Source organism: Ruditapes philippinarum, unplaced genomic scaffold, assembly GCF_026571515.1.
Source record: "Ruditapes philippinarum isolate M1 unplaced genomic scaffold, ASM2657151v2 ctg300_1_1_1_1, whole genome shotgun sequence".
NCBI lineage: Eukaryota > Metazoa > Mollusca > Bivalvia > Venerida > Veneridae > Ruditapes > Ruditapes philippinarum.
The window spans coordinates 192385-219167 of NW_026860085.1; the positions used below are offsets into that span (position 1 = coordinate 192385).

Sequence of the window (26783 nt, forward strand, 5' to 3'; positions counted from 1 at the left end):
ACTTTTTAATACATAAACCCTTTCATGAAAATTACCACTGCTTTAATACAAATGGTCTCTTAATACAAAACAAATTATGGTGTCAACAGATTCTGATCCCGGGAAATTGTATTTTTTATTTTCATAAAAAAATTACCATTATGTTTGCAAACAAAGACTTTAATACTCCAGCTGGTATACAGAAATTTGTGCAATTATTTATCAATGAGAATTATAATACTAGGTCCAGCACCAATTTGTAACAATGTTTATTATATACGTCCTTACGGAACAAAAAAATCTCAATTCTATACAAATGTGATCCGAATTGCTAACCTAATGCCATTATGTTATAGATGAATGTGTAGCTCAAAGTCAAGGAGGTAAATAAAGTTCAAGAGTATCTCTACCTAGTATTTGTATTTTACTAATAGAGCTGATCTCGAATAAGTAAAAATCCACTAAGTCAAATACAAATTCCAGATCTGGCCTGGAGGTTATAAAACTCTTCTTTCTGAGTTCTCTCTCAAATCTCATGATTTCAAATTTCTATTGGTCAGTGAACATTTTATAGCAGTTTCTGACCAATCAAATACCTGAATAAATTTCTTTATAACCTCTGACCCAAGATAGTCTGACAATAACATTATAATATCTTTATGACTATGATTTTCCTGCATATTACCCTATTACCCTACTATCTTCTACATACTATCTTCTACGTAACGACAACCTGTGCAGATATCAGTCTGACCTATGAGCAGAAAGTCTGGTTTAAATAGGACAAAATAATTAATACTGCATAACTGTTTGACTAAATAATCCACATCTTAAGTGAAGTGAAATAGATTGATTATCATTATAGATTTAAAACGTATTAACTGAGAATGTGAACATCTTACAGGAAAATGTCAGATTCAAGGGAAACTACCATTAACTCCTGTCACAACAAATGTTCAATAGTTATCTCCCCTTTATTTATGGATTAATCAGATGTGGGGAAATAATAATTAACAATTGACTAACAAGGAAGACAATGAAATGAAAAATTATCAGTTTTGGAACCCTTGATATACAGGTACAGATAAAAGAAAACAGTTGTTGTATAGAACAGTAGAGGTTTGTAACACAACAGTATATTTCACTATCTGACTTGACATGATGTTCTTGCTGATATAGATATATACTTTATCATAACAACTTTGAAATAACACTGTACACATTTGTGCTATATAATAACTGTGTGTATTTAATAGCAGTGAACAAAATGTTGTGTATTGTAAGTTTCAAGCATGATGATCAAATCCAGTAAACAAGAAAGAAAAATGCTGCTGAAAGAAAATTTACAACCCCCCCCCCCCCCAAAATCTGTAATCATAAATCTATTTAAAAATTGAAGACCAATATGGACATTATTTTGTATTATTCTCTTGACAGTGTTGAGCCAGTACAAACTAGTCAGTGTGAAGCCAATACAATCTTTCTTGGGCTGTATTGAGTCAGTACAATCTTTCTTGGGTTACTAAATTGTTATATTCCATTAGTATGAACAGTCCTCTGTTTCCAATGCTTTACTGTCAAGAGTTTTAATGTCACAGATTGACTGTCCTTTGTTTTTTACTTTTATATATAATCACAGTTATACAAGACACTGAGGGTAAACCCGCATTTTATATATATATAAAAGAGGTCAACGTACTTTCATATCACAAGATACATGTGTATTAAGTTTTGTTCAATCACTTATATCACCAAATTGGAAACAGTTTAATCGATTATACATTAACGTTTATCACATGTTAGTTATAATATTTTAAGAATACTAATTATACTTGAATCATAAAATTAAAATGCAGTCATCCAGCACTTTATGGAACACACATGTCCTCCAGTAGTGTATGGAACACACATCCAGCACTTTATGGAACACACATGAAGACAAAAAACTCTAGTATGAACACTGTTCACTTCACTTCAGTATCATATTAAATATGGCAAATAAATGATATTCCTTGTTAGTTAAAGTTTGTGTGTGCATGTGTATCATTACCATGTTTTAGTATTTTCTACTTACTCCTGTTGTGAATGGTTCCACAAAGATGTTACCATGGTAATTGTTTTATTTCTTGATAAAACCAGTTTTGTATTTTTTACCTGGATTTCACTTTGCTGTTATTACATCAGTGTGTCACTGGGATCTAACATACAGCAAACAACACATTTAACACTCAGATTTTGATATCTCTCCAGTTCGTTTTTCTTCATGTATCAACATCATGAATTTTTCAATGCTCTTTCAATATATCCATAATCTCGTGCGTTTTCCATCACCTTAGCAAAATCTATAGCTAAATTTTGGAAGCTTTCATGTTTCAAGCTGGGAATTTTGGGAATATGTAAATCTAGAGGTGGCTCAAAAAGTTTTGATAAAAAGTCCTGTAGCTGTTCTATCTTCTGTGCTGTAAACAAAGAAATAAAAAATACAATTATTTCTTCAAAACAACATTTTTTATTTTACAAATTTTCCTTACTTAACATTTTTATTTTAAATTATCAAAATGATTATTTATCTGTGCACTTGATAAGTAGTGATTGGCATACTGGATTGGCAATTTAGAGACCCGTGGCTTGAGTCCCAGCTGCAACATGCTAATTTTTGGTGTGATTTTTCTATGTATAATTTCCCGCTCATGACTGCCTTTCTTTCATATGCAGAAAGGCAACAAAGTCTAGAACTTGCAATTTCAAGAAGGTAGGCAGGAACGCCCTAAACTAAACAGAACTTTCTTTTATTTTGGCTTTAGTACCTGAGGAATACAAAAAAAGATATCATATCAGGTAATAACAAACTACAGACCTTCCATTTCTTGTCCAAGAAACGAGCACCATTTTTCTCTGATTTCCTCAACAGCTGTAATATCCTCCTGACTACCAGAGTTAATGACAGTTTGTAGGCATGGTAACACATGTGACTTCATAGAGTCTAGCAGGGCTGTTACATCACTGGCATCTTCAAATTGCTGTGTTATACAGTCATTTATTTGCTGGAATATACAATATATGATATTATTACTAGAAAATTACAATGAAAGGTTCATTTGATAAAAAAAAACAACAACTTTTGTTTCACTATCCATATGACACAAAAATATATGTCTGAGAAACATTCATAAATAAACAATCACTTTGTACATGATTGACTAAAACACTTGCTATATTAAATCTTACACAAGTGTCACATACCAGATACACAAGTGTTATATACTGGATACACAAGTGTTAAGTACTGGATACACAAGTGTTATAAACTGGATACACCAGTGTTATATACTGGATACACCAGTGTTATATACTGGATACACAAGTGTTATATACTGGATACACAAGTGTTATAAACTGGATACACCAGTGTTATAAACTGGATACACCAGTGTTATATACTGGATACACCAGTGTTATATACTGGATACACAAGTGTTATACTGTATTCCTAGAAATGTTCGCGGATACAATATTTCGCGTTTTTCACAACGTCGGCATTTTCGCGGAGACAAACTTTCGCGGAAATGTAGTAACCGCGAATTCCGCGAATGTTAAGTCGCTACGGCCTAAATTACAGTTTTTGGAGGCTACGTTTGTTATGCATGACCTTGCCTGTTGGGTGCTTTTACTTATTTTTTTTTCTTGACAAGTCGCGCCTAAAGCGCAACGTTACTCGATACATTTTCATCTATTAACTAGTAGAACAAGGTCGGTTGTTCCGTGAACAAGTTCATATTTCCATACCTTTTTCATTATGTTATTAAGTAAGATTTAGTCAGACCCGTTAGCTTTGATTCTCATTTGAATCATAACTGACTTTATCTTCAAAATGTCGATACGTATTTTTTTACACATTTTTACACATTATCGGACTGTACATAGCTTTCATTATAACAACTGTTTATCAATGTAGCACTTGATCGCTATTGTACTTTTAACAAAGGATTACACCTACTCCAAGCAAATAAAATCCAAGTCATTCAATGTTCGCAAACTGTAAATGCGTTTGTCAACGCCGTGACTAGCAAATAACGTCAATAAGCATGTTAATTACTAATAATTGATTTTTTTCTTTTTCAGCGTGCAAACTAGTATCAATAACATACATAAATATTTTTTTACAAATTTCTGTAACACCTGTGTGTATATGTTGTTTTCTGTAAGTAGATTATAATAAATATTCTGCACTTTTTATGATATATTTGGTTGAAGCTAGAAATGTTCGCGGATTTGTTATAAGTGACATATTCGCGGCTATAAAGATTCGCGGAATCATGCCTACCGCGAAAACCGCTAACTTAAAATGCGCGAAATCTTTTCTAGGAATACAGTATACTGGATACACAAGTGTTATAAACTGGATACACCAGTGTTATATACTGGATACACAAGTGTTATATACTGGATACACAAGTGTTATATACTGGATACACCAGTGTTATATACTGGATACACAAGTGTTATAAACTGGATACACCAGTGTTATAAACTGGATACACCAGTGTTATATACTGGATACACAAGTGTTATAAACTGGATACATCAGTGTTATAAACTGGATACACCAGTGTTATATACTGGATACACAAGTGTTATATACTGGATACACAAGTGTTATAAACTGGATACACCAGTGTTATATACTGGATACACAAGTGTTATATACTGGATACACCAGTGTTATAAACTGGATACACCAGTGTTATATACTGGATACACAAGTGTTATAAACTGGATACACCAGTGTTATAAACTGGATACACCAGTGTTATATACTGGATACACAAGTGTTATAAACTTGATACACATGTGTTATGTACTTGATACACATGTGTTATGTACTTGATACACATGTGTTATGTACTTGATACACATGTGTTATGTACTTGATACACATGTGTTATGTACTGGATACTACTAAACATATTGACTATATTGTTGTAAGGTCTTGCAGTTACGGTAGAAATCTAACCTACAGTTACCGTTGAACACATACATTAATGTAGCATTCATTACTGGTCAGAAATGGCAACATCTCAATACATTTCTGACCTTTATAATGCAAGAATGGCACAGAAAATGTGGTCTTAATGCTAGATATGTCCAATTTCTGATTCATCCACGATATAATCTAGACTAACACAAAGTTAAGATAACTTTAAATGGGTATTTGCACCAGAACTTGTGAATTATTTGTTACACACTGTCTATTTAACCTGTATAGAGGCAGGTTAGGCAAATACATATTAACAAATTGACAGGATTCAATTTAAAAATTAGTTGATATTCCTGAATATAACAATGTTTCAATTTAAATTTAATGACAAGCAAATGTGTTACATAAATTTGGCAGAGGACAGGTTAACTAAATTAAACCATTATCCATATATAAAATATCTTTAAAATAAGGTAAACATTACCAATAAAGTTTGTCGTAAAAAGAAAGCACTAATTTTGGGTTCAGGAAGGCAGGCATTTTTGTGTCTTTTCTTCAATTCTTCGGATAATCTATGAGCATGGATCAAGTATGCTAATGCTGCGACATATCTGAAATAACATAAACAAATATGATTACACTCATGAAAATCGGTTTAAACAATAATATGACATATTTCTTAAACAATAATATGACATATTTCTTAACCAATCTTTAACAATAACATGATATTTCCATAATCCATTACCTACACAGGTTGTTTTGTTGATGATACACCCATGATAACAATTTATGAAACAGAATCTAGTCCGGTTTGAATAATGTTGTACCCAGCACTAAATTTTTTCTCATGACAAAATGAAGTTTCCACTTCACCACTGTGTGTTTCAATCACAATGTCAACTCTTTGGAATCTATCATATAGTAAAGTTATCCAGCTAGCTTACAGACAGTCAATGGTTCAACTTGGGGGCCCACTTGTGCTTGAAAAAAATAATGCTGGGAGGATCACCTGAGGTGCTCCCCACCATTATATATAGAAAGTCATCATATAAAATAACATTTTCTATTGTTAAACTTTTTTATTATTCATATTATTTATTCATATTTAGAATTTTGTGTTTACGTACTTTTCATCAAAATATGTCATCACTCCTCTTATAAACAAAGCTGCAGTTTTTCTGTATATCTGGTAAGTTTCATGCCAAAACTACAAATAAAAACACAATTATTACTATTATTATAATATGATCTTTTAAATGCTGATATATAGAGGATACTTAAATTTTTTCTATAAATACAGGATTTATTTTCATTGGGTGGTATGAAAATAAATATTTCATGAGTGGTGGTAGAATTTTCTGTTTATTATATATATTTTTCTCTTTGTTGACATAACTATGAAAGACTTTCCCTTAAAATTTGTGTATTTTGGTTTCAGAAGTGAAAGACATCCATGAAAATATAGAAAATATGTTTTACAGTACTGTAAAATACATTGTTATAGAGAATATAACGAAAATGAAAATATGCATTTTTTTTCATCAATATTTCATCAATATTTCATTTATAAGTGTATACGGTACATTCAAGATAAGAATGTTATTACTGAAATGGTGTAAGAGAATAACAAGTATGCAAACTTGTCTTTAACTCTTTATATAATAAATCATCAAACATTCTCTTGTTTTTTTTTTTTAAATTAAAATATAATTTTTTTAAATTAAAATATAATATAATTTAGTATATTGCCTAAGTCATAGTGCTAAGGGTTTGGGTATAAAAGATGTTGCATTTACTTTTGTCTATTAAATTGAGTCTACAAATTTTTGTAAATTCACCACCCTTGTGTGGTTTTTAAACTTCATTATTTGTGTCTTTATGATTCTTGGTTAATCTTTACCAACATGACCTTATCCTGCTTTCATTTATAACAATTTCTTATCAATATCAAAATTTAGCAGGCTTTGCACTAATGGTCAAGCAGATTGTTTGTTTGCACCTTTTATAATACATTTTTGGTTGTATCTTGGCAGTCAGTCCACCTAAGTAATTACAGAATTTTTGAGAATTTGCTTATACAGCCCATAGAAGTAAGCATTTGCAACTCTGTTCTGGTCAAATTAGTCTACAACTTTCAGAACTTGCACTATAACTGTTCAATAATATTTAACATAAATGCATTACTTCAAATCTGTGCTTTTCAATGCTCCTATATATATCAATATTTTTCACATGTTGTTCCAAGTAACCTTAAAATAAGAAATTAAGTTTCTGTACAATAATGAAATCTCAAATATCCTCACCTGGTAATGTTTTTCTATTTTCTCAGAATCGGACAAAAGTTTTTTCCTCCACTCATTAGCTGAAGCCTTCATCTTTTTAATCCTACAAAATAATCAAATAAAGTATATAGTTCATTTTACCATCTACATGTAAAGTCAACACCAGTTGATTTGTGATAATATGGTTTGGCTCATTAAATCAACTAATTACAACAAATTTCAAAGTTAACTTACCTGAAAAAATGGCTTCAATTTTCCAAAATGTTAAAAATATTCATGGTTTATCAAAGGATGAGCGCATCAGAATTTGGAACCTTCATTTTTTTTGCTTAATAAACTTACTTTAAATAATCATTTTTCTTCTTTTCACTTTAAGATGCAGAAACTGTACAAAAAACCAGAAGTTTGAAATCTAAAGGCTTATTTCTGTTACTGATTATTCTGCGCTGATGATTAAATTTTCTTTATCTTACATTATTTAACACAAAACACTCATATGCTGTGTTATGAACGAAAATTTCAACAGAAGAAAAATTTGATATAAAGACTTACTTTTCATTATCTTCTCGAATAAGTTCTGCAAATTGTTCCAGCAACATTATAAGAATCAGTTCATTGGAGCATTCACAGTGCATCATGTACGTAACAATATGTTGAAGTCGTGGGTCACGTGTAGGGAACTCTCGACTTATGTTTTCTACCACATTCTTTATTCTTTTGTGCTCTAGTTCAATACCCTATCAAATACAATGGTAAAGATGTCTTCATTGTAAGGTGAAGGTGACAAAGATGAAATTTTTACAATTTTGTTCAGTCTAAATAATGTTCATTTACTATATACGAGGTAAAGTTTGTGATGAGGGAAGGTTTTTGATTTCCACTTGTTCATAAAAATCACAAAATTTTACCACTCCAGTCCCTATGTCTCTCAGTAAAATGACAGAACTGGAGACAATTTGACAAGTTTCAATCTTAAAATTGTTTCCTTAAAATTATTGCCACCACCCATGCCAAACAAATACCAAACATTGTAATAATTCTCTGTAAACTTAGCTTGCTATGCTGCGTAATAGACATCTAGTATGATTTTCAAAACAACAATCAACAAACTGATAAATATACTTGCTTATCAGTTATTGAGAAACAGTGAGTAAACATTTCAGGTTTCACATGTTTCATTTGTTTTCACTGCGCACCAACACAATTTAGGTCATTGGTGCCAAAACAGGAAAGATGATTTTGGCTAACCTCCAATGTTACAAACTTAAAACAACTGCACCTGCTTCAGCTAGGAAATGCATAGACTCCAGTAATTCAAACCCATTTAGTAGCCTTTAATGATTATGCAGATAGAGAACAGTGGCTGCAATTCTGATGCCTCAACCCTTTAAGGCAGCCCCTCAGCCACAAAAGGAGTTTTCCCGTGTATCTTTAAATCACCAGTAAAAGCCATTCAACCGATTGAAACATACTGGAGCTATGTAAGCAGATTTATTTTTTAAAAGTATATAGGATTCATGAACAATATGTGCAAAATTTGTGAACTTTTTGACAATCGAAAATATCCTTTATACAGTATATAGAATGGGTAAAAAAAAGTGCTTCAATTAATATTAAGCATGGTGTCGAAAAAATATCATCAAGTTACATGCTAAACTTTTTCATTATCTCATATATGTTAAAATTATGACTAATGACAAGTTCAACTGCACTTAAAATAATGGAAAGTTTGGCTCTATGAATAAGTAGGTGTAACTTACACTTTGCATGGCTTCCCTAGGACCACTAGTGTCATAGATGTTTGACTCTAGAACCTTCCGTAATGCAGCCAAACTCTCATGTGCGGAGATGTAGGCGTGAACACTTGCATAGCTTGGTCGTAATGTTTGTTGTACAACTGTCTGTGTAGATACAGTACTGCTAGAACTAGCTGGTGATAACAATGCTGTAATATAATATAATACAAGTCTTTATATCTATCACAAATTGTAATTAAAAATAACATAATAGTCTTCATATCTATAATATACATAAAACAAGAGCAGCTCATCTCATTCTGTAAAGGGCAACCACTCTGTGACACTTGTCTGTAAAGGGCAAACATTATCAATAACCAACTTTTATCAATATTATAACTTATAAGGGGCATAACTTCTAAAGCGTTGCTTTCAGGATACTGTCCCATGTCTTACAGCTGTGCCTTAACAATTGTTTGAGAAATGGGCTACATTACATTTTTTGCATGATAATAACTACCACAACAACAATAACACTGAAGTGATCATTATAGCTCAACTTTCTTTGAAACAGACAAGCTAAAAATGAAACATATAAAATTACTGGTAAGATTTCATGGCTTTACCATTCTGAAAAATGCAATGACATTGTGATTTACCAGGTTTTTGTTCAGATACAATAGTAACATCAGCATCTCCAGCACCCGATGCTTTCCTAGCCACGTCTCTATCCCATTTCTCTATCTCCTCAGCAAACACCTTGTTGTCACCAGCAACCAGCTCCTTAAGGTCATCAGGTAAATTCTCAAGGTCAGATGCCATACTGGAGCCCGGCTTTCCTGAAACTGAGAATCATGATTGTACCATCTCATTCTGTTTATTCTTCTTAGAAATCATTTCAACTTTTATTGCTTTAATGTTAAAACATAAATATCAAATAATCCTATGTTAAAGAATAACCTAGCTTCAGGTTAGCTTCAGGTTATCTAAAAATAGAACAAATATATAGTAAAGAGACAATAAGTCTACAATATGTTAGAAAGGCAGATACATTATATTTATGACAAAGATAATTCAGATATGCTTGTAAGTCACTCTTATTTGCTTATTACATGGAGAAAAATAGTAAAAATATCTGTCTTTTTTGCTCTATATGGAAAAAAAAAGGAAGCATCATTGTGAAAAGTTTTAACACAAGTAGTATATTGAAGTACCTTCCTCATCGGCAATCTTGGATTTATCAATATACATGAGGCAGTACGCGCTGGCATTGTGATATCCTCCGACACTCTCCTTCTCTAACTCTTCCCATGATGCCTCACTCACTGTGATGTCATTAAACTTCAGCCACTGATCGCTAGCTGAGTCATAGATATACGCCCAGTAGTGACCTGACGCAGCTTGACCTTCATGTACTAATACAGCATGGAGGTGATATGCATTCTGTAATAAAAAACAAGACCTGTCAATAAAACAGCACGCTCGACTTTTCTCAGAGCTTGACAGTAAGAAAAGGTTCAAAACTCAGTAGAAGGTAACTCTGAGTTATGAGACAATACCCATCATGTAAGAATATCATAGAGAATAAGTGTGTGAAGTTTCAACCAATTCCCTTCAGTAGTTTTGGAGATACCAACTTGCACGCAAAAACTTAAAGTGAGAAAGCAATGCTGACACAAGTACAACAGCTCTCACTATCCTTCAAATAGTAGAGCTAAAAATGTGCACTTTATAATTTGAATAAGTAATTATTCATAATAGGTACATGTTTATACAACAAATCAGGTTTTATTTAGACTAAGGTATTAAGTTTACCTATTTGCATTATAGAGGATAAAAATGTAGGTTTAATACTAAATTTATTGAGCAAGTTGTTTAAATATTATGCGAGCCTCTGGCGAGTAAATGACTTCACATCAAAGCATTATTACACTAGTGTAATTGTTTTTATTAAATGGCTTTATAACACTACTGTGCTGTAGTTTATGTGATAAATATTATTTCTTTAGTTTACCTATTGTTTGGAAACATTATATAACAGATAATAATTCCAAACCTTTGTCATAGCCTCATCACTGTACATCTTATTGATAGAATCTTCTAGTCTACTAATGTTTTCTTGTAATTCTGTAATAAAAATAAAAACAATAAATATGTAATTTGAAATTTACTATGTTACAAAATTTGCATACAGAATTTTAAAATTAACAATTAGAACTGAAATTAATTAAAGTCTTTCAGTTCCCTAGGACTAGAATGGTCAAACACATGACAAAAGACTGATCATGATAATAACAATCGTAATATTGAAAAGGTTTTCACATAACTATATGTCTATTGAGTGGTTTTATACCTCTAACATCACTCTCGACTTCAGTTCTCCATCTGTGAAGACAATTCTGAAGTACAACAAGTTCTGTCTCAGTTACATGTCTCGGCTGCGGAGACCGAAGCCCGTGTTCAGACTTTGTATTTGGAGATGACCCACTGTCACTTCCCATGGCAATATCAGGAGGTGTACTTGAAGCTGAGGTTCCCTGTGAAACTGGTGTCATAGGTACATCTGGGATAGGTTGAGGGAGGGTAGGAGAAGTGGAGGCGGTGGAGGGCGACTTCATGGAGGGTTCGGGAGACTGGAGGGGTGAGGGTGAGGTGACTGGTGCCATGACAACATCAGCTGGAGATTTTATCGGAGAATCTACACTCATACTGAAACATGAATAACACGAAAGAGTAACTAAAAATTTAGACAGATTGAGGATCTCTGGTCAAGACTAAAGACAAATACTCAAACAACAAATAACTCCTTCAGAAATAATTCTTTTCATTTAACAGAAAAATAAACTGTACTTTAACATTGATCATAGTAGGAATCTCATCCTGTCTTGTGGCTAACAGGGCTATCTTTTTTATAAATCATCTTTTAGAATTTTCAAACAATGTCAACAGATGTAATGCACAATTGATATAATTTTACATACATAATTGATATAATATTAAATTAATGAATAATATAAATATCTATATATACATATTTGTGAAGGTATTACCTGACATTAGGTGACGGACACTCCATATCAACATCTTGAGACAAAATGGCAGATTTACGGACAGTGTCTGGACGAGATTTAGCAAACTCTAGGGCATATAGAAGTACATCTTGTAACGGAAATCTTTTTACCCCAGACCCATAATTTACAAATCTGAAAACATGAACACGTAAGATCATTATTTCAATTTCTTTATTTTCTCCAACAACTTTGATACTACCTTACATTTATCCTCTTGTGTGTGGTAAAGAATTTTTTTTTTCAAACTTAATTTTATAAACAATATTTACACCAGATAAAATTAATCAATCAAAGACTATGAGACTAAAACAGTCAGTAAATCGGAATTCCTAGCTTATTATTTAAGTTAAAATTAAGAAGACAACATTGGCCATATGGATATAGATCTGTCATAAATATGTAACTTTCTGCTAAATTATTCTATCCATTGACCTTGTGTCCATATCTTTGCCTCCAAGGGATTTTAATCCTGAAAATGTTTGCCTTTTATGTATTGTCAACAATTATGTAGAGTTTTACAGAAATAGAGATAAAATCATACTTGTCAAGTTTAGCTTGTAATAACACTAGTTCTTCTTTCAACTTTTTAGCTTGCTCTCTACGATGCCGAGTTTCATTTCTATTACAATCTAAATATCTGAAAATATAATAACCATCTGTTTAATATCTTATCTCCCAATATACGAATTGCCTACATATATACAATGTCGATACATATGTACATTGTATACGTAGCTTACATCCAACCAACAACAATACATAAAGAAGTTCAATTATACATCTCACATCAATAAATATTAAATAATGCTTACATTTCAATATGTATAATAAACATATAAGGTGACAGTAATTTCAGTAACAGAGTAGTAAACACTCTATCTTGTAACATTAGTGCTGTAATGAATTAACTCCTATTAAATTATATAAGGAGTTAACCAGTTACTGCACTAAGGTGACAATCTGTAGATTTTGTTCCTACAAATTGTTTCTGAAACAAGTTGACTGGATATGGTGGCAGCTTCAGATGACAATAAGCTTTTCTCTCAAAGAGATATTGTCTTGGTTATCAGGCAAACTTGCACAGTAATTGTCAATCCTTCTTGCCTTCAAGCATGCACAATATCCTGACAACACTCAATACTTGCAACTGTATCATTCTAACATTCTGATACTGAAATTGTTTAAATTCAACATCATACATGCCAAAATTCAAAGTAAAGTAGGTTTATTCCACAATTGATGTGCGAAAAAAGGTTTAATGAAGAAAATGTTGTCAAAAATAACCATGTCTTGAAAAACAAATGAATTACCTATCCATATAAATAACTTGAGGGAATTCTATTTTGTTGTGTATTTTCTCTGGTCTACCTATTTGTTGATTAAACTGGAACCGTGATAGTTCAAATGTCAACACAGGAGGTAATCTTGTAAACCATAACTGTAACATAATTATATTGTATGACATGTTACAATTATCAATCAAAATGTATTAAAACAGCATAATTTGCTTCAGATTAACTCAAGAATATTGAAAAACTAGTATCTAACATTTCTAGATTTTGTCATATGATGGTGGTGTAAAATGTATATCACAAATATTTTGTTGTAATCCTAGAGTTCTATAATTATTGCAAAGTGAGTATATGACATTTTTTACTCTGACAATATTTATTATCATTCTTGTCATTATTAAAGGTATGAATGTTCAAGCTTACACGCTAAATCAAAATCAGAAACAGTATACTTCAAGTAATAGATACAGGAATCTTTAATTCCAAATAGTAAACACTCAAGTAAAGTGTGTTCTCAAAATCTTTTTACATTTGAAATCTGAAAGATAAAGCCTGTTTTGTGTAAATAATAAGAGATTAATACACGGCAGAGTAGGGCCGGAAGGTAATAATCGGCCCGCAAAATGAATAATGGCCCCGAGGGCTTCAGCCCGAGGGCATTATTCATTTCAGGGCCGATTATCACCTTCCGGCCATACTCTGCCGTGTATTAATGTCTTTAATACACTTGGTAGATCTAATAGTAGCATTTGTTTTAAAAAAACACAAATACTTTGAAGTTCTTTCGTTGAAATTCTTGTCTACTCTTCTACTGTTCTGTACAGAGACGTTTACTGTTTGTGTGTTCAAAGCAGTAGAATCTAGAAGCAAGTTTTATTTTCATTTTTTTCGGAATGAATTTGTCGTATTATTTCTTCAAATTTCAATAGTAACAAAAATGTGTTTGTACTAAATACGCTTAAGCTCTCATAATAGAAATAAAGCGATTCGTGCTGACAACCTACTTTCACTTTTACAGTTAACTGTTTGATGACGTAAAATATGACGTCATTGTTTCAGTTTGTGCACGTGCACATGTTCTGCGGGCTGATAACTAGTTCTCGGCCCCGGGCCGCAAACTCATAATAGGTCACGTGACACTCATAATCAGTTGAAATCATAGGCAATTTTGTTACTATATATAGTAACAAGTGTATTAAGAACTTTTTCTTTGCAAAAACTTTCTAATGTCTATACCTATGACAATAATCAAAGAAGTAGAAATGATATTTTTACCTCTTGTCCCGATTTTTGTGTAGTTTCACTATTTACAGTTTCTATTTCTCTATGAGCAGTTGCTGCCTCCAAACTTTCATGGATATCTCGGAAACCATTCACCTGTAGTGGGAACTGACCAAATGTTTCTTCATTGCTGAAACCTTTACCTATTTGACAAAAAAAACCCAACAACGTTATAATCCATATTGAGTTGACTGTTACATGTTTACACATATTTATTACAGCTCGATTCTTCTTACAACTTCTATAAATAACCATGGAACCAGCTTCCTGTAACAACGTCGTCCAGTTAGCTGTACTGTGAATCAAGCGATCCAGGTTCGATTCCCAGATGATACAGGTCACTTTTGTTGGGATTGATCATGAAATCCTTGCTATGATCATTCTCACTGTACCTCCACTCTGGCATGTACAGAAGTTATCAGTTTCTTGCAAAAGTGAAGGCAACTAGTACTGGTAAACTACTTGACAGCCAGCTTGCCAAGGAAAAATGCCATGCCTGAATTGTGCTCTGGTAAATTCAATGTGGCTTACTGGCGTGACCCAAAGTGAAAACTACCAACACCACCAACTTCCTGGAATTTACCAATCCTGGCATCACATGAGGAAATGTGTTTTGCTAGTTTTCACAATTTAAAGGTTCAGGACCCAATTTTAAAGGACAGAGAAAACAAGAGCTGTCCGTAAGACAGCGCGCTCGACTTTTTTATTGCTTGCCAATAAAAAAAGTTTTTGCAGTAAAAGGCAATACAAGAATCTCTGTATTTTTAAAGTGAACAATGGCCATGAGCATTAAGATATTTAGTGAAGAATTATTTTACTGAATTGTGTGATACCCTTGAACACTGCAGCAACTTAAACTTAACCAAGATTCTAAGTCGATAAAAGGCCTTAATTTTTAAAACAAATCCTTGACAGAGTTACCTTCTCTTGCGTACAGATGGGGGTAATGATGTGAAATAGCATTAAAAGTTTCAAAGCAATATCTCAAAGGGTTAAGGCAATAAGTGGATTTTACCCATATTCAATGTATTTTCTAAGTCAAAAAGGGGCATAATTCTGTCAAAAACCTTGACAGAGTTATGTCCTCTTGTCTGTTGATGAAGGTCGTGATGGTAAACAAGTATGGTCAGTTTCAAAGCAATACCTCCAATGGTTTTGAATTAAAGTGAGGTGGTACAAAAAACTTAACCAAGCTCAATACACTTTCTAAGTCAAAAAAGGGCCATAATTCTGTCAAAAACCTTGACAGAGTTATGTACTCTTGTCTGTAGATGGAGGTTATGATGGTGAACAAGTATGGTAAGTTTCAAAGCCATACTTGTAATACTTCTGAAATAAAGTGGGGTGGTACGAAAAACTTAACCAAGGTGTGACGCCGACGCCGACGCCGGGGCGAGTAGGATAGCTCCCCTTTTCATAGAAAAGTCGAGCTAAAAATCAGTGGTAAAATATTTACCTTCATTGACACCATCAGCTCTATATTGACCATAAAACAAATCTACCATTGGGTTACTGCACGATGTTTTCTCACCACTCGAGGTATTATCTGTCCTGTAAACAATACACGGAAATTTGTACGAAAAGTTTATTTGTGCACTCTTTCATATATGCCCGTTAGTAGGGTTCATATAAATGTAGGAAAACAGTATTCAAGTACATGTATAAATGAAAATTCTTAAGCCTGCATCAGTACATACATGTACATAGTTTGCATACACAAGAATTAATGTGAAACAAATTTCAAATGACAATTACTTAATCAATGATGAATCTATCAAACAAAGATGACTGACATCATTCTTCAATTCACATAATAAGATCTCCCCTTTTCAGTATTATATGTATACAAAAAAAGTTAAATACTATTGTCATGTAATAATACACAATATAAAATTCAGATACACAGTCAATTAAGTAACATAATCATTAAGGTAGGCCCTACTTAGCACAAACCTGGAATCTGTCAATAACTGAATAAATATCAATGAATATCCAAGTAGTTTAGTGTAATATATTAACATACTTTTCAGTAGGAGAAGATGGCCTGGAAGCAGACTTGAATGCATCTTCTAACCAGTCTAATAATTTATGTTGAAATTCACTGACATCCTGAAATATAAGATAAGATTAACTTTAAGATAAGATTTAACATAACACAAAAACACATAAAATTATTACCATCAAACTACAGGCAACAGGATAGGTAATAAAAACACAACTAACAATGTAGAAACTAGGAACTTTTGAAACTGTTACTCAATATAAAATAAAGAAAGATAATTCTTTTGCTCAAAGCTCTCAATTAAATTAAATCTAACATTGTAAGACAGGTTTTCCTACATGAATAGTAGACAAAAAATGTAGGAATTGCCATGTCTCAATCAGAGTATTATCAGAATTGTATACAGAAGTTCATTCCTTTCAGTCCTAAGCACATGCCCAACTCCCTGGGTTTTTCAGTTACAAACATTTTTTCATACAAGTCGCAAATAAAAATCTTTATAATTTATATTTTGTGAACTTCATTGATATAACTGTATCATGCTTTTAAGTTCCCCCAGCTTTACTCAATACATTGAACATTGGATTTGAAATACAGAGGACCCTGGTTAGATCGTCTAGCCAGGTAGAATTTTCTGTTATGAAATGTAAAATAAAACAATTTAAAATCACTACACCTACCTGTTGGCTGTCTGTTACACTGGTATTGCTGACTACAGTAGACGAGAAAGCTTCCTTCAATATATCTACAGCTTTAGATGGATCAACATATTTCCTCTTAGAACCCACCATTAATGCAAACAAGTGACGTAACTCTTGCATAAATCGCAGGTTTCTTCTTACCTGAATATTTATATAAACCAACCATAATCAAAGTTGATGTATAAAATCTAGAGCACATTATTATACAAAGCAATTCAGACATTAAAGCTGCATGCCTCAAGACCACCCAAAAATATTTCAAGAAAATCAAAATTGAGAAAAATGTACAAAAATCAAAATTGAGAAAAATGTAAAAAGATTTTAAGAAAAGTATAAATATAACAAATTCAAGAAATAATTTTCATATTGTATGCAATTAAAGACTGATTGTGCAGTATATATCACCATATTTCTACTGCATGACTAACAAAGTAAGGGCTATTTTTCCATATTCTGATCTATTTTTGGTAATTTTTGTAGCCTGTAAGTGACGTTTACAATATGTAAATTATATTCTTAATTCACCTAACAATATTTTACATTTTAAAAATTCTCATGAAAATTAGCATTAAAATTGAGGCTTGCTGCTTTTAAAGATCATATTAAAGTGTTTTTAAGAAGCTCCACTGGAGTCCAAAGACCCTAAAACCATTTGATTTGAAATTCTTACACAGATGTTTGGAAACAATGCAAACTATAGGGAAGAGATATACTTAGAATTTAACAGAAAACCAATTTTAAGTGCAATTCCTAGCCAAATGACTTAAAAGCTTTTATATTTGCACAATATGAATAAAATGGTATAACAAAGTAATAAAATGATATGAAATTTTGCGTGCAGACTTTTATCAAGTGGTAAGTTAATCATTTCTTGCATATCAGACAGGATTATCAACCGTGTCAGCGGTGCTAGAAAACCCTGTCTTACACCCCCGATGTAAGACAAGTCGTGTGTTTTAAATGACGTCATTGCTGCGCGCCTTGTATGAATGAATTGCATTCTTAAGATGACGTCACATGAAGTTGTAAGTTCATACGCTACTATAAGAAAAAAGTGCGTAATGAAAATATCAGTCTTCGTAATTTCTGTTCTGAAAATAACTGATATGTAATATGCAATAAAAAGAATCAAACATTGGCTGTCGGTGCAGACGGGAATATCTAGCTCTCAGGTAACTGTTAAGCGGTAACTTGGCAGAGCCACGTTACCGCCGTAAACAGTCACCCTCGAGCTAGATATTCCGGTCTGTACCGGCAGCCGGTGTAAGATTCATATAGTATTTTATGCTTTATAGCATAGTAGCACTACTTTATATTTTTCATTGACAAACTTGCTGTCAATAAGAATTAGCATTACTATAAAGTTGTTATGCAATTTGCTGATGGGATATATATGGGAGAATATAGCCTTGATGACATAATTATAACCCTTGACTCGCACCCCGGGTGTAATATTTAACTCATTCGAGCTATATTCTTCCATCAGTAACTTGTATAACTGACAGTATATAGTTTGTGCTGATGATAGATAATTACCTCTATATTGCCTGTTCCAGTTTGTGAAGCCTCTTTATTAGGTTGATAAGTAAGGACTAGATGACGAAATCTCCGCAAAAGGAACAGTGACTGTCAATAGTTATAATACAATACTTACACTTTATAGTCAAATACTAAAATACAAGACAATATTTTAACTTAACTGTGAGAAATGTCTCTGACAGGAATATCTAATATTAATATTGGTGTTCATTTCTTTGTAAACTGTAATAACATATTGCCTGAATGTATTTTTTATATTATTCAAATCAATTTTTTTCATGTAGAAAATGAAAAAGAAATATAACAAAAAACTATACAGATTCAGCTATAGTAACAAAGTAACATGTATTTTGAACATTTTAATATTAAAATATGAGCACCTGTATCACAGCACTAAACCAGCATGTATTTCCGACATTTTTCAGCCCGATAGGCCAGTCATCATTTCGTTTTCTCTCGTGTGGATTTAGCGGATCAACAAACCACAAATCTCCTCGTTTACGTTTAGTACCTGCCTTACTCTCTATCAGGCTCTGCTCTAATACTCTGAAAATTTAATTAAAAATGAGTTTTAACACCACAGCACAGTTTCTTTTAGTCAAATTTGTAATATTTTCTTATTTCATATGAAATTTTATCATAACTGCATAACCTAGGCAAGGAATTCTGTTGCCAAATTATAATTTCAATATCCAAATTTATAAAGTCTTAGCAAATGGCTAAAATGGCACAGTTTGCCATTATCCAATCTTAATTAAATTCAAGTATATAAATAATATTATCAAAATTTATCACAGATGATGTAGACTTGATGAGATCTTAAATGTCTGTATGGATCAATATTGCCGAACAATATAAATAGTAATTCTAAGAAAGTGTAAAATGTAATAACAACCTGCTGATATCTTGCTCCTCTCTTGATACCTGACCACCTAGAATACCTGGGGTAGTTTCTTGTTGATACGGACCTGTGCTGTCAGCGAGACTGGCTGCTATAGCTTTCTGTATATCCTCGGTCTCGTTCGTATCACTTACATTTGTCAGATCTATCACTCCTATATAAACAATGTTACAATTTATTCATCATAATGATATTCCATGAGTAACTTAGATATACAAATGAAATATAAATTGTATCATATTGTTTGAATTTCAGTGAAATATAGACTTTTGGTTCAGGTTTTATTCACTGACAGGCTTAATAACAATTATGTTAATATATATAAATATTTTCACAACATTTCTAATGCCTCAACCCTTTAAGGCAAGTCTTCAGCCACAAGGGAACTTTCTTCATGAAATGACAGGAGTTACCAGTATATGTACAGGGTTGAATAATCCAGATACTCACCTGGTCCATACAACATTTAAACAACAGCGTGTGTCAAAATGTACACATTATAATACTTGAGCAGACATATCTTAAGCTCTTAAAAAATAAACCCTTTGTACTTTAAATAATGTTTTCCCTGGCATGAAATTATATTTTATCTGGCTTGCTGTGAATGTTTCATTACTATAACAATCTTATTGTACATGCAAACATGTTATAATTAAGTTTTATCTAAAAGGAAACTGCTACCTTTTGAGTTTTTGTTCAGATTTTGTTGAGGCCCTGCTACTGCATCTACAGAGTCCTTTTCTTTAGGGTAAGTTATAGCCATCTAAAATTAGCAATGGTAAATGCACTGGTAATAATAATCTCTAAAAACAATAACTTACTCAGGTATTACAAGTTTACATAATAAATAAATAATAATTTAAAAATTGTTTTTAAGTATCTCTCAGACAAATCTGTGGGCATGTAATAACACTCATGCAAATCATATCCATTCAAAAAAGAAATAGCTCTTACAACAATACATTATGTTTTATTATCATTGACAACTGAAATTTAATATTGACAAACAGATTTAAACAAATGTTGAGATAATTTAATCAAAGTTTTTTTTCCTTCATAGAGGAGAATCAGAAGATTAGAGAATTATTTTCAAAGACATGGACATTTTTGTTACCTTTTTCTCATTGGTGTTCTCGGCTTTTACAGCAGTGTCTGATATAAGCATGTTGACAACTTCTGTGTCCTCATATTTACCATCATTGTTACGGCAAGCCTCTATGGCTTGACAAATCCTTTTTCTATCTGTGATACCGGTTATCTCTTTTACTGTAGCATAAGTGTGATCTTCTACAGATTTTGTCTGAAACAATATTGAATACATGATCATTAGATATTAATTCTTACAATAATACTATTTCTCATACTTTAAAATAGGATAAAAAAAATCAACAACAACATGCCAATATAAATTGTTTATACTCGGTTTTTTGTGCATTTTTTCATGCTTTTAAAATAAGCACTAAATTGTACATGATCCTGAAAGATTCTCGATCTTATACTAAAATATCATAAAATACCTAGTCTATTAAAGCTTTATTTACATAAGAAGCAAAAAAAAAAGGTTAATATAAAGTGTTTGGAAGTCAGTTGACATAACATCACAGGACAAGCACCTGAAGATTAAGCACTTTATAATCTTTTCAATTTTAAACACTCTGTTACACACTGTGGTATTTTATCATGATGAACTCACAGCTCCAGACAAGGATCATTTTATCGTTAAAAACAAAATGATTTTCACCAAAAAAAATTTAATTCCAAATGCTTTTGTCCAAAAAATGAATTGATTTCCAATTGTTTCATAATCAATAACAAAATCACTTAAAACGAAAAGAAGCAATTTTCCGACTGTACTATTTATTGCTGTGTACATGTGTGTTTTGTCAGAGTGATAATGCACTTTGCCTGCTGCACAGTAAATGGGCCAATTGTGTTAGCATCTAAGTCAAAAAATAAAGTTAAACATACAAGACAATATTTGCTCTTTTTAAGTACCTTAGGGTGTCTATAACAATATTTTTGGAAAGAAAGGATAACTTTTTGGATACCTTTTTCAAAATATTACATCTCTTGCAGACTGTGTGGGTAGGGGACGGATGTTACAAAGATATACTTAAAGTCTGAATATCTTACAGTTTATAATAAAAATTGTATTATTTCTCTTTATTTTATTAAAATATTATGTGTTCTAATAAATGTTACAAAAAAAATCCAGAAAATTCATCTTAGATATAAAAATATTTGCTTTCAAATTTTCAGTATTTTTCACACAAAATGAAATTTTCAAACATGTTAGAAACAGAGTGAAAAAAACAAGGATAGGTACACCAAATCATACTTAAATCAAATATGCAAACACATTTCTTATAAAACAGTAGAAATTATAGGACTTTCTTATGTATATTTCTTGTCAGATAACCCAAAAATGAATTGTATCAGGGGGACGGATGTTACATTTTTGGGGGGACGGATGTTACAATAGATGTTTAAAGCTCATAGTTCATACTTTTTTTGGTTTTATTTTAAAGTAATGAAATTTATAAGAGTATAATCTTTGTACAGTACAATAAATGTAAAATAATTGAACAAATTATGAGAAAAATGTAGAAATATACCCGACAATTATGTAGTTTCTTACTATTTGCGTTTCACAATGAAAAGTTGCATTGACTTAGTTTTCTTCCATTTATCTTACATTTGAATGAACATTGAAATGTTTGGAATAAAATAAAAACATTGCTAATTAAATAAAGAATCTTTGTTTCCAGATAATGCATTAACGTTAAAGAGAGAATGTCATACCAACAGTATCTTTCTATACATGAAATTATTTACAAATTACTTTAGTTAAATAATAAGATTTATATTTGTAAAAGATATGATACAGTGTGAAGTAAATAAGAAGTTTTCAGATTAAAACATATGCAAGCTTGAATTTCTCATTACTAAATACATAAATTATACACAATTAAAAATTTTCATTAAAAATTATAAGATTTTAAATTGTTGCAATTAAGTTCTATCGATTTGATGAAATTTTAAGTAAATTAATATGGAATGTTAGCAGCATTATCCAAAGATTTCATTATGATTCAGTATCATAATCTCATTATTTCTAACTTTTAATAATTCTCTGTGTATATATTTCAGTGTACATGAGCTGCTTAACTTAATGAACTAATTTGTCATTCAATAAAATTAATAGGTGCAAAATAATTTGCGAAGGGTTTATTTACAGAATAATTTTCACAATTATCCCAACCTTTTTCATTACAGGAATCCTTACCATATCCTTTACTTACAAGTTTCTTTCACTTTATTAACAATAATTAAATGGGTCAAATTGTATGAAAATGTGCTTGAGTTTTTTTTGGGGAAAAAAATCTAAAAATTTTAATCAGGGTGTTGAATTATATTTCTTTATTTATTTTTCATTGACTACATATTTAGCCTATAAATTTTTGAAGTTCAATAAATCCTTTGACTTAATTGATCTTCAACTTTAATACTTAATGACAGACATTCTTGAATAAGATATGGTAGTCCCTCCCACTGTTTTTAAGCATAATAAATATCACCCTTAATTGGCACCCCTACTGTTTTGTAATATATCACGCTTCCCAATATACAAGGCTCCCAATATACAGCTCGTTAACTTCCAATAAAGTGCCAGCCCCTTCTGTGTGTATAGAGTTAGGATCCATATCCCACTGTTTTATGAGGGGCTGGGATACATGGTTTGTTAACTATTTAAGGCTAAAGACTTTATGTTTTAACAATTGACCAATTTTAATCACAAAGATACTTTCAACATCTCTATTGTTTGCACCTTTTTCTATATATCCTGTTATGGATTTTGTGTTTCTTTCTTCTAGTTTTTTTTAATAGTATTTTATTTGTTGTGTGAAACATTCCTATACAGTTGCAAAGCTTACTACTTCTCTGTCATGCATCATAAGAACAAGATAAGTTTTGTATTACTGTAAAAAGAATTTTTAGTTCAATTCTGTAACATCCGTCCCCTTCTGTACCCTTAGTTTGTAAACACAGAATAACAAAAGATTATATTTGTTATAAATTCATATAAGCTTAAATATTATCTTATTAAACTCATTGGTCCACTTGATGTTAAAAAATAACATACAAATTTTATTTCAAAGTAAATAATTTTGTTTTCAGAGCAAAAAATACTGATTTTTTTTCAAAATTAAGGAATTTAGTGTTCACAAATAATTTTTTTTTCATAAATACATCATTTCAGTGCTTTATTTCTGTCATTTCTTCATTTTTCAATGTAACTTTGGTGTTTTAGTGTAAAATTCCCTTTTCAGTTACAGTTTATGTGAGATTTAATAAGCACCTTATATAGGGGGACGGATGTTACGGGGACGGATGTTACAGACAACTTTTACATTATTGTATTTTTCTTCTTATAAACATAGAAATTGGCAATTTTTGTAACATTTTCATAGTAAGGCTATCATTAAGCACCAGAAACATTGTTTTTTATGAGTATTGTTTTATAATTGGATATTATATGAGAGGGGGACGGATGTTACAGTTTTTTCATCACAAAATTTTTTTTCCCACTATAATGCCTACTATGGTAAAAATGTTTGAAAATTTGAATTGAAAACACTTAACATATGTTTTTAATTCATATTTCATTAGATTGAGACAATAAAGTACTATTTTATTTGTAATTGCTTAAAGGTATACTTGTTTACTTAACAACTGAATTTTGAAAAAACTGATGCATTACATAAGTCTGATTTTACTAAAATCATCTTAACGATAAAAACCTGGATGATGTATACCAAGTATTATATATCACTGGAAAGGTTATTAAATTTTCTATGTGCATATAAAAAGATTTAAGTGATAAATTAAAACAGATAATAGTGGTGTTAATTCTAAAAACACCAAAAAAACAGATGCTAACACATTACATGTAAAATTGGACAATTTTAGGGTATAAAAATGTCTGTATTTTTATTTTGGGTAATGCTATCCCAAAAAAATTTTGGGCACATTTGCTTTATTGTAAGTCTTTTGTAAATGCACAAAAAAATAATAGAAAATGCAATATATTTTTTGAAAAAGCCTGCATTACATGTATTTTTGAAAAATTGGCCCATTTACTGTGCAGCAGGCAACTTGACACTGCTCAGGGAAACTGTATGCACAGTTTTAAATGTGCTAGAGTGACCTCCCCTTTGTAAAAAATGTGTTAATGGTGTCTGAAATAAAGTGAGGACATGCCAAAAAACAAACTGACAGCATATTTTCTTATAAGCTAAATTTTGTAAAAATAACAAAAAAAATGAATGAGGAAATTGTGCTTGGTAGTTAGGGAGATAAAAGCAAACGCCATGGTTTCTGGTGAAAAAACAACAGCACAAAATGTAGTGGACAATGTTACTCTAGTCATGTAAAACTGAGCCTCTGTGCTAATATGATACTTTATAATATACATGCAGTACCCAATGAACTTTTGTAAAATTGATTTTTATGACCCTACAACAAAAAAAACCTAATTGAAAATTTAAAAAAAAAATTGAATCTGAAATTGCTAGTAAAAAAAACTTATTGCTGAAAAAATCCAGAAGTTGAATACTAATTGTATGAAAAATTATCTTGAGTACTGTCAATGAACATTCTGAGAAATATTTTTTGTCCTTTTTTTATGGTATAAATTAGAAAAATATAAGCCAACTTGCATATAGTAAGATTTTAACAGTACAGAGTACTATAGTCAGTACCTAATTGGCCTTAAGTTAACACAATTTTATGAAAATTTAGTTATTTATAAAAACAGCAATATTACGTTTTAAACACTACCATAATCAAATGATCAACTGTCAAATGGACACCAAAGACCATTCATCTAGAAAGTAGTTGTTTGTCCTGTTATAATTTTCCAAGCTCAGGATGAAGTTTTTGAGTATCTTTTACATCAAGTATCTTACAGTCTTATGAGGCACCAGGTATTCTGTCTGGATATATTGGTTACTATATAAAGAGATTATATTCATTGTCATTTACGCAATTGCTACATTCACATGCATTATAAACTTTAAAACTCAGTTTGTTTATCTGCTTTGCCTGTTTAGAATTTGCTAGAAATTATAGCGAGCTCGAAGCAATGACCCGCGAGTACCTCATACATAGTGATGGTTTTGAAAAGTTACGTCCGAAGTACCGAATTGGACACATCGCAACTTTTCGAATTACAAGATAAAGATAAAATCCGATGTACTCTGGTTGAAAACGGAAGCGTAGACTGGTGTCCTGCGCACTTATAAAGGAATCATAATAAAAAGGGGGAACCAGAATAAACGGAAGCAGTGTATAAAATACCGAATGACAATTTTAAAACGGTAAAATGTAAAACATTTAAAATGTAAAATAAAAATAAACGATTATTTTATACTATTTCACGACACGGTAAAAGTAAATCGAGCTCGCTTTGAGGCTTTGCCTTTTTCATATTAGATAATTAATTAAAAAAAAAAAAAAAAAACTTTACTGAGACAACTGCAAAACATACTTGACCAAATCTTTGCAGAGCTGGCTGCTCAACGGTCATCTTTGTTTAACGACGAATTTAATCCCATCTGATTGTGATGCCGGATGCTTTCTTTTTGTAACTGCTCTGACTAAATCTAGATTTTACTTCCACTTATTTACAACTTGACGTAAACAAATTACACGACAGTTTTCGCAACAAAATCAAGAGGTATGACGTAAATAAAGTTTTCAGGAAAATAAGCGATGTTCTTTCAGAACAAAAAGTAAAACATAAGAAACTTTTTGTAGCTTTTTGGAAGTTCAAGCATCCATGTTTACAACCTCCATGGGGTTTCCCAATACATTTTGTTACGACACATGTGATTGGACAAAATTATTAGAGGGTATATTCAATTATTAGAATTTCGTTTTATTTGCGGTAAAAATCAAACTGTTTGGGAAATTTATCACACATTACTAATTATTGGTATAAAAAATTCAATGTGTA

General features: G+C 31.5%; 1 protein-coding gene across 4 annotated transcripts; it reads right to left on the bottom strand.

Annotated features, from left to right (window-relative positions):
* Positions 1 to 1317: 1317 nt before the first annotated feature.
* LOC132758808 (ubiquitin carboxyl-terminal hydrolase 25-like) lies at positions 1318 to 26629 on the bottom strand. Of its 4 annotated transcripts, none has more exons than XM_060750509.1 (25): positions 26316 to 26629; positions 25607 to 25777; positions 20880 to 21065; positions 20447 to 20528; positions 19760 to 19919; positions 19245 to 19410; positions 18862 to 18951; positions 17305 to 17466; positions 16646 to 16731; positions 16079 to 16173; positions 14617 to 14765; positions 13360 to 13487; positions 12591 to 12686; positions 12029 to 12181; positions 11332 to 11687; positions 11035 to 11105; positions 10193 to 10421; positions 9638 to 9817; positions 9003 to 9187; positions 7795 to 7979; positions 7264 to 7345; positions 6088 to 6167; positions 5442 to 5568; positions 2837 to 3023; positions 1318 to 2438 (listed from the first exon to the last, which is right to left on the bottom strand). In XM_060750509.1, exons 2-25 carry the CDS (start codon positions 25646 to 25648, stop codon positions 2254 to 2256), a joined length of 3462 nt encoding a protein of 1153 aa, XP_060606492.1. In that variant the 5' UTR covers positions 25649 to 25777; positions 26316 to 26629; the 3' UTR covers positions 1318 to 2253. The 4 variants fall into 4 exon arrangements, with proteins under 4 accessions (XP_060606492.1, XP_060606490.1, XP_060606494.1 ...); XM_060750507.1 differs by having other exon boundaries at positions 1319 to 2438; positions 9638 to 9823; XM_060750511.1 differs by having other exon boundaries at positions 1320 to 2438; positions 9638 to 9823; positions 25593 to 25777.
* Between the last annotated feature and the right edge of the window lie 154 nt (positions 26630 to 26783).

What these genes read in the sequence shown, in the direction of transcription:
- LOC132758808 (XM_060750507.1), bottom strand. Translation starts at nt 25,648, where the DNA reads ATGGTCTTTGGTGTCCATTTGACAGTTGATCATTTGATTATG. An exon ending in TCTGAACAAAAACTCAAAAG is followed by an intron (nt 19,920 to 20,446) that starts GTAGCAGTTTCC and finishes TTGTTTATATAG; the next exon opens with GAGTGATAGATCTGACAAAT. An exon ending in CTGGAACAGGCAATATAGAG is followed by an intron (nt 17,467 to 18,861) that starts GTAATTATCTAT and finishes ATAAATATTCAG; the next exon opens with GTAAGAAGAAACCTGCGATT.